Here is an 8439-nt window from a genome sequence, read left to right as displayed (position 1 = left end):
CTTACATTGTATAACTGTTTATCACTCTGGAGAGAATAAAACTGCAAGTGGCCAGGTTTTCCATTCAAAACCAAAGCTTTAGTTCTTGGATCAATCATCAAACCTGTAAAGATATTGCTGTCTGCAAAAGAAGCGACAAACAATAGTTGAAATCAGACAAATAATTCATTTTTTAAATGTACACAATTCCAAATCCACTGTGTTCTATAATACCTTTCACTAGGCCTTGAATTACTGCGGATGCCTCCAGGTTTCGGTGAATGACTATTATCTCTGTGGGAGAAAAAAACATAGTCAACATAAATACTTCAGAACTTCAAGTTAGAAAAAAATTAATTGAATTTATATTATGCTGAAATATATCAGAATACAAAACAACTGAATATGTTCAATTTACTTGGAGTGTTACTAGAAAATCAGGAATATATTTTGTGATTTAACCGAAAAAACTAGGGGGCTTTTTCTGCTAGCGTCTCTAAGTTTTATCAGTTGTGCCTATAAATACTTTAAGTGTTAATTCAGAAACCTATATACCCTGAAAGAGACAGATACTTTACTTTGAAATGAGTCACTGCACTAATGGATTGCTCACAGTTATCCTTTTTGAATGGAAAGGAGGCAATGAGCTATGGGGTCTACATCTAGGCTGAGAAGCCCCGGGATGAGCAAAGCTTTGGAGGAATACAAGACAGCCCTCACGTCTGTCAGAATCCACAGGACTCCCACACTGAGAGAATGGCCTCCTCAAAGGAGAATCTCAGTGTTCTGCTGAAAATGCCATTAGATCTGTGAAAGCACATATGCCTGCTTCAGAACCCTTCCTCTACTTCCCCACATCATTCCACATGAAAAGGTTTTGAAATATAAGCAACACAACAAAAATACAATCCATTTAGCTCTACATTTTCATAATAATTCTGAAAATGTTTGATTTTGGTGGCATCTAGGGGCAGAAAGGGGAGAGAAATGGAGGAGGAATGGAAGAAAAAAATGTTCATTAAATCTAGTGCTACTCTTAGTCTGAGGTTTCTTATTTTCCACTCACCACAGATGCTAGGTAATTTAGGCATTACACAAATTTATTTCCTCACAACAACAGATTCAGCCTTACTATTATCGGAGTGAGAAGTACAGAACAGGTCCCCTGCCGGTGAGACTGAGATGTGTTCAATAGTAGCTCCCAGGCGGGGCAGGAACTCCTTGTTCTTCTCGGTCGCATCTCGCCACTCGACCAGCACAGATTCCCGACCGCCACTCAGCAGACTGGCGCCTTTCCATCCAGGCAAGAAATGAGAAGGGCAGTGTTTTGGGGAAAAAATAGAAACAAAACTATTTTTAACAATATGCAAAAAATGTCTTCAGATCTTCTAATATACTCTTAAGACAAAAGATTTGAAGACCACTGGTTCGAGGATTTTTCTTTCCATTAATACCTGACTAGTTTGTTGCTGACCAACGAATTCTGCTGCTGATAACTACAAAAAGTGGATGCAACAAACATCCTCTAGGCCCAAATGGCTTCACTGCATTTTTCCAAATAATTAAGGAAAGAAAACCAATTTTTACTCTTCCAGGTAACACAAAAAAAGATCACTTTCCAATTTGTTTCCAAGGCCAGCATAATTCTATATTAAAACTAGTACATAAGAAAATTACAAGCCAACTTCACGACAGACAAGAATTCCCGAACAAAATACTATTAGCAAGCTGAATCCAACGATATATTAAAAGGAAAAGACTGTAGAATTGAGTTTATTGCAGGAATGTGAGATTTTAACATCTGAAAAATAAACCAATGTAATTAATTCCATTTATAGAATAAAGAAAAAATCATGAATATCTTAATAGATGCAGAAAAATAACTAAAGAAAGCTATAGAAAAAAACCATTTTAAGTGCTAAAATATTGAAAACTTTCCTTCTGTGATTGTGATCACTTTATTTAGTATTAACTAGATGTCCCAGTGCACTGAAATGAGACAAGAAAGGTTTAAGGAATGGAAAGAAGCAAATAATTATTTCAGTGCTCACACACAGCATGACTGGGTTCAAGGTACCCAAAAGTTTATACTGTCCATAATCTGCCTTAACTTAAAAACAGTTCTTAGAACAACTATAATTTGTAGTTTGTTTTCCACAGGTAACTAATTTCTATTAACTCTCTTATACCTATACAGGGCCATATTGATAGTTCACTGACAATCATGTACTGTATTTAACCATGACTCTTCATTTACAAATATTCATTACTTAAAATATAAAATCAAGAATTCAACTCTCTAGTAGCCAGGATTACCTGCAATATCTCCTACACCAAAGCCCTGGCTCAAATAGAGGCACTTTGTATTATTTCTTTCCCTTTCTTTGAGTAGTTTTAAACTAATCAAGCTATTCATTCCTTCTTCCTCAAACCCCACCTGAAAAGGCCAATCCTGAACATCCAAGGGCTTAAGGGCAGGTAAGGCCACCGCAGAGACTGCCAACTAGTATGAGAGGAGATGGAGAACGGCACAAAACGGGAAAAGTGACAGTAACGATAAGTATCAACTGATCTGGGCCCTGACTTGGGCAAGGGCTACAGCAGAGAAGAAACTGAGGAGGAAAGGCAGAAGCAGCGATCTTAGGTTAGGAGGGAATAGAGACCCTGTCTGAACACTACACATGGGTATACATATGCAGGCCACACACACACACATCTGTATTAGGGGGGCTGGGTTAGGGAGGAGGGTGGATAGAGTAGCCTGTATCTTTTATCTCTAGGGCTAATAGCCTCTTCCTTTTCTTTCTAGTCTAAGTTCCCACGTGTCACAACTGTATTCCTGCTGCATTGTTCTAAGTGCGGTAGGTTGGGCCCCACCCCCGTATCGCAGTCACTGCTCCCCAAACCCAAAGCACAAATAGGCCAAAGATGCCTCCTACTTCCTGAGGCTCCAGGAGGTAAACCCCANAGCACTCTAGTTAGCTGCTGGCCCCACTGAGCCAAGGCTACCTTTAGAGAAAGCATAAATTATTACTTAAGTTTATGTAGAAAAACTTGTTTAAATTAAAAAACAAAACAAAAACTTCACAATCCCCAAATTATTTACCTACCTTATTTTCCCAGCTCGTTGACAAAATGTACGTTTAAGTTCCCATGTCTCTGAATCCCATATTGTAACAATTTCCTCAAAACTAACTGCTAGTAAAGAGCCATCTTCGGAGAAACAACAGTTCGTAGCTTGGTATTTGTGGTAACTACCCACGAAGTCACAGGTCCAGCCAACAGCTTGTTCTGTGGAAATACAGACCAGAGAGTTCAGAAATGGTATAAATGCCAGATAACATTTTAGGCAAGTTATAAGCAATAAGGATTAAGAAACAAAGAAACACAATAAAAAAACCCTGCTCCCCAAAACTTGAGTTTGAAGTCCTACAAAGCACAGGACTGCTTGGAAATTTATGCAGTTCCTGAAGACCCTGACCTCCCTCTAGTGGACCAGTGAGAGGACTACCTGCAAAAGCTCTTTTTACTACAGTACCCTCACCAAACTGGCATCATCAGCACAGGTCACTCAAGAATGTCATTAAAAAAGTACAGATTAGGAGAAAAATGATGTGAAAATATAATCTCTTAAATCTTTGAAAATTAGGCAATATTTTATAGAATTAAACAAGGTAGAAAATGTCCTCCCAGAATGAATACAATTCATAGAAGAGATAAATAAATCATTTCTTAAAACTGTGTACTCTTTAGACATAGATTTACTTACTGTATATATCAGAATCATCTGTTAATATCCACACTTTGAAGTGACCATCTTTGCTAGCTGTAACCAAGGTGGGGTTTTCAGATTTTTCTGCATTACAGAAACAGAGAGCTGTGATGTGGTCATCATGTGGCATGTTAATCTTTGTGTTAAGAACAAACCTAGTGGGAAGGAAACCACCAATTTATTCTCCTACCAGGACAATATGATATACTGTCATATAAGAATGTCTTGCTGTACATTTTACAATAGCATAAGATAGGGCAACTAATACATTATCACCTAGCACGGCAGACAATTGAGTGCTCTGTCTCTGAAGGCCACAGAATGCAAAGTTCTCACATGATCTCTATCCTTGTGTAACTTACATAATATAAATGATCATGTGTCAACTTACTGGCACCAAATGAGTACAAAATAGGGGTCATCAAAAAATGATACTGAAAGCCTACCATACGAAACTGCAGGAAAATGACAGGTGCCTCACTATGTACTTTTGAAAATAAGCAAAGAGCGGAATGGCTATGAAAGCCCCTACATATGGCAAGAAAACAAAGAAAGAAATCTACCTATTCAAACTGCCCTGGTCAAGATTTAGTATTTACAATCACCCAAACCACCTCTCAAAGCCTGTTTCCAGCTTGACAAGGCACAACTGTGAACGAAAGATAACCTATGCTAGCACTGCGCTCTTTAAAAAACATCAATGGCAAGAAAGTAATGTGGTTTTTATAAAGTTCAGGTTACAAGAGGGGTGACTAGAGACAGTCACTTAATCCCTCTGGGCCTGTTTCCTTGCCTGTGAAATGCGGGACCACAGGCTTATCTTACAGCATTCTTGTGAAGATTAGTAAAACAATAGGTACTAAAGGTATTTCTAGACACACACACACAGCAAGCACTTATCAATGGCTGTTACAGCCATGGTAGGAGAAATCAGTGGGCTCATCTAATCAAATCACACAGGCTACATTACACTAGACCTCTGCCATTTTCCCAAAGAAGGTAGTATATAAAAGAGCAAAGGAACTGAGACATTTGGATTCCAATCTTGGATTTGCCTGGAATTAGGTATTGTCCTTGGGGGTGTCAGTTTTCCATGTTTTCTCATTTATACAATGAGATGTCATTATAACTTGGAGGGGACACTGGTGGTTTCTCAGAGCAGAAAGCTTAAAGGCTTTATCAGAAGAATACCTCCATTTCTCTAAGTCTAAAATTTAACAAAATAAAACATCTTAAATTAAAACCATAAAACAGAAATAAAGTATTTTCTACTTTGAAATGATATGGCTATATAAGTAGTATTACCCTTGTGTTTTCTTATTATATGTCCACAGTTTCATTTGCAATTCAAGCTCAGTTTCCTTTTCTTGCCGTTGTTCCACCGTTGCAAGCCAGTTACCATAGCAGCCAAACGCAGCCTTTCTTAGCTCAATTTGGATCAGACCATGATCATTGATATATTCTTGCTGTATAATATCTAACTGATGGGTTAAAAAAATCCAAAATGCTTATTAATGTAAATACATAAATGTTAAAGCATTCAAGGAATGGTAATTCACCACATCATACATAACTTCTAGACTCTACAGTAACAAGATTTTTTGATAAAGGGAAAAACGAACTAATTGTTGGTTATGGGCATCAAATTTGCCATTAAAAAAATGGAGCGCATTATACAGTACTAATTCTGTAGTGATTATTCTTCAATGGCCTTGAATACTAGTGATGACTATAAACCTATAGCTTATAGTAGTGCCTTTCTCTTGTTTCTAAGAACAAACAGCTTTACATAAAATGTCTTCACCACTAGAAACACGAAGAGCAAAAATACAATTTTTAAGAAGTGAAAAAAGATAGAAATGTAAGTAGGCCAGCATTTTATTTACAGTTGTTTCTTTTATCCCATTTGCTTGTCTATTTACAAAACATGTTTTAATTGACTACTATTTCCAGACATTGTAGTAGAAATGTACAAAGATCAATAACTTTTCCTTTCTTTGAGGGGTATAAAGGTGATGGTNTGGCTGCAAAAGAAAAAAACAATGTCTATTACTACATGGCTTGGCTCTAAATTGTGTTTACTTGGCTATAATGAGGAATACTGACCTATCCAATTTTAAGATTGGGAAGCTGGGAAAGCAAGGAAGGAAGGGAGAGAGAGGGGACGGGCGGGAAGGGAGGGAGTGGAGGGGGGAGAGGGAGAAAGTGTTGTGTATGTGTGGGGAGTGGCATCGTGGAACAGAACTATAACTTCAGCTTTAATGGATCAGAGTCAGATAATACCTAAATCTGAAAAACCCAGAGTTAGCGATATAAATCCGTTTCTCAAAGACATGGAGCTAATGTGGGTAATGGCAGCAGTGCTGAAGTTTTTCCTGAAAAATCAGAGCGACTTAACTCATTAAATCACAAGCAGTTACTACCGATATTACAAAGTAAAACTGGTTTTTAAAAAAATGATGTAACTTCAAAAGAGACAAGTAGTTTGTAAGTATGGCTTTTAATTCCATTTTAGGGTCCTGGGAAACACTTTTCTTGTACCTAAATTCTAACAGACCACCTTATCTCTGTAGGGAGGCAATGTGGTCTGCACCCTGAGTGGGTAAAACGTACCTGCCTGCTTGTTGGTGTGAGTTTCTCTTCTGGAGACCTTGTGCCGAATGTCAATAAACTCTGAAATGAGAGATCGATTAATGATGCAAAAGATGAACTATAGAGTGCAAATTTAAATAAGATGCTACAAGTCAGAAAATGAGGAGGTCAATTTTTTGTCTTGACACACACACACACACACACACACACACACACGTATCTACTTAAAGTGCCTGAAGGGTGGGGGTGGGGGTGGGGGAGGAATAAGTGGTGCTCATACACACACGAGTAAGACTGCTGTACTGATCATAGTAGACAATTTCTCTGGGGAAGCAATTCTTTAGTAAAACTATTCCATACGTCATGAGCTGACTATGACTCTCAAGTATTAAAGCGACTGAAAATTACATGTACAAAGCGATGGCCTTTCTTGAGGAGGGATGGTTACCTGTGTTTTTGTTAGAAAGTAAAACTGGGATCTGTTGAGCCACTGGTAAGCTTCTGAGGTGAATGATTCAGGGACATCTCGTGGAACAAACACTCCCCACTGGACTTCCTCTCTGCAGATATTCTTTTGAATATACAATGGCCTGGGCTCACTAGGTTTAAATACAAACACTAGAGGGGAAAAAACAAACAAACAGAAAGAAACATTTTGCCTGTAAATGTAGTTCTACCCTCAGAGTGGCAGACTAATCCTGGGACTTAGCCCACTGAGTAAATAACCCAGTTCATGACTCTTTTAGGCTCTGACTCAACAAACATCTACTGGGCGCCTACTATGCACCAAGCAGGTTAGGAATGAGGGCTTTGAAGTCGAGAGAGAAAAAAGCAATCCTGGCTCCAGAGACCAGGGCCTACTGCAGAAGACAATATTAACGCATCATTTTGTCTAAAATACTAGAACAGAGATATGTAGAAAGTGCTTCAAGACCATAAGGAGAACGATTAAAGTTTCTCAGGGAAATCGGCTTCAGAGGTGAAATCTCTCTTGGATTCTGAAGGCTGAGTGGTAGCTGGCATCTGAAAAACGAAGGCTGTACTGGAGCTCTCCTAGAACTAGGTAGGAACGCCTACGTAACAAGATGCTGGGGAAAAGCGCTCAAGAAAGAAAGGGCAGTGCCGCAGGCAGAACGGTTTCCAACAAACATCTGATTTGGCGGCAAGTCTGACTCAAATTATAGATGTTAAAAAGAAAGTTTACGTAAGAGATCTCCTCTTACTATCAAATATGATCTGTACTTACGGTCTGAACCCACTGAAGACTGAGAGACTGCAGCAACATTCTCTGAATTCGGATCAGGTTCCATAACGCTAATACTTAATTTTGCACTCCATTCCACTGGGGGAAGAAAAATAGGTGATTCACTTCTAAGAAGAGGTTTACCAAAAGCTTTTTAAACCTTGTTATTTAAAGTAGGTAATCTTAATCTTTATTGGGACAATCAATTCTACTGTTCTTAGGAAGAAGGATTTTACACTTCCAAATAACACTTGGAGACACACTGACATTTTTTGTGGAAGGCTGCGCTAAAGCGAGGGGCAGGAAGCAGAAAAACAAAGTACTCCTACTATATACACTATGAAATGGTTATTGTTTCAGTGCAGCTACTGTCAGGTGCTTTTCTACTGCTGCTAAATATTGTGAGACAGAGTCACTGTAAAGAATATCAAAAAATGTTCTCACACATTCATTACCCAGCAACCACCATGCCTTCCAAACATACACTTGAATGTGTAAACTGCCACTAAGTCCACATCTGTTAGGAGGGTTGTGGCAGGCTACATTCAAATTTAAAGCTGTCAGCGATACTGCAGGTTAGTATGTATTACCAGAAACATTCCTCAAATTGTTAGGAGGATGGAGATATGGAGGGCAACAGAAAATCATACACAGTGAAGACACTGGAAAAGGTGAGGATAATGGGAAGTCTGTTTACTGTCCATCAGGCAATTTATAAATAATCGAAGGCCCAGTCCTCCAAATTTTAGTGGTATACTATACCATTTAAAAAATGATATATTCTTTAGGTAGAGACATGAGGATATAATTAGAAGTCCTAAAATGCCAAAGTTTAATGGCCACTTCCTACTTG

The 8439-nt window shown here is 38.5% G+C and overlaps 2 protein-coding genes across 2 annotated transcripts in view; both read right to left on the bottom strand.

The window, feature by feature from the left end:
* LOC109372948 (WD repeat-containing protein 75-like) overlaps window positions 1-8439 on the bottom strand; it is a 39544-nt gene that overhangs the window by 8512 nt on the left and 22593 nt on the right. Inside the window, exons 9-16 of the mRNA XM_019626479.1 lie at window positions 7590-7685; window positions 6792-6961; window positions 6365-6461; window positions 5057-5258; window positions 3749-3906; window positions 3090-3270; window positions 236-273; window positions 6-121 (exon numbers count right to left, since the gene is read on the bottom strand). Coding sequence (XP_019482024.1) covers window positions 6-121; window positions 236-273; window positions 3090-3270; window positions 3749-3906; window positions 5057-5258; window positions 6365-6461; window positions 6792-6961; window positions 7590-7685 — 1058 coding nt within the window. The remainder of the gene's footprint in view (window positions 1-5; window positions 122-235; window positions 274-3089; window positions 3271-3748; window positions 3907-5056; window positions 5259-6364; window positions 6462-6791; window positions 6962-7589; window positions 7686-8439) is intronic.
* Window positions 5780-7830, bottom strand: LOC109372970 (WD repeat-containing protein 75-like). Its single transcript, XM_019626504.1, has 3 exons — window positions 7590-7830; window positions 6792-6961; window positions 5780-6424 (listed from the first exon to the last, which is right to left on the bottom strand). Exons 1-3 carry the CDS (start codon window positions 7651-7653, stop codon window positions 6293-6295), a joined length of 366 nt encoding a protein of 121 aa, XP_019482049.1. The 5' UTR covers window positions 7654-7830; the 3' UTR covers window positions 5780-6292.

The sequence above is a fragment of the Hipposideros armiger genome, unplaced genomic scaffold (assembly GCF_001890085.2).
Source record: "Hipposideros armiger isolate ML-2016 unplaced genomic scaffold, ASM189008v1 scaffold_680, whole genome shotgun sequence".
Lineage (NCBI taxonomy): Eukaryota > Metazoa > Chordata > Mammalia > Chiroptera > Hipposideridae > Hipposideros > Hipposideros armiger.
This window is presented reverse-complemented; position numbering and strand designations above follow the sequence as displayed.

Coding starts and splice junctions, on each gene's coding strand:
- LOC109372970 (XM_019626504.1), bottom strand. CDS start 7,653: ATGGAACCTGATCCGAATTCAGAGAATGTTGCTGCAGTCTCTCAGTCT. Junction 6,962..7,589: donor GTCTTCAGTGGGTTCAGACC/GTAAGTACAGAT, acceptor TTTCCCCTCTAG/TGTTTGTATTTAAACCTAGT. Junction 6,425..6,791: donor ACTTTCTAACAAAAACACAG/GTAACCATCCCT, acceptor CTCTCATTTCAG/AGTTTATTGACATTCGGCAC.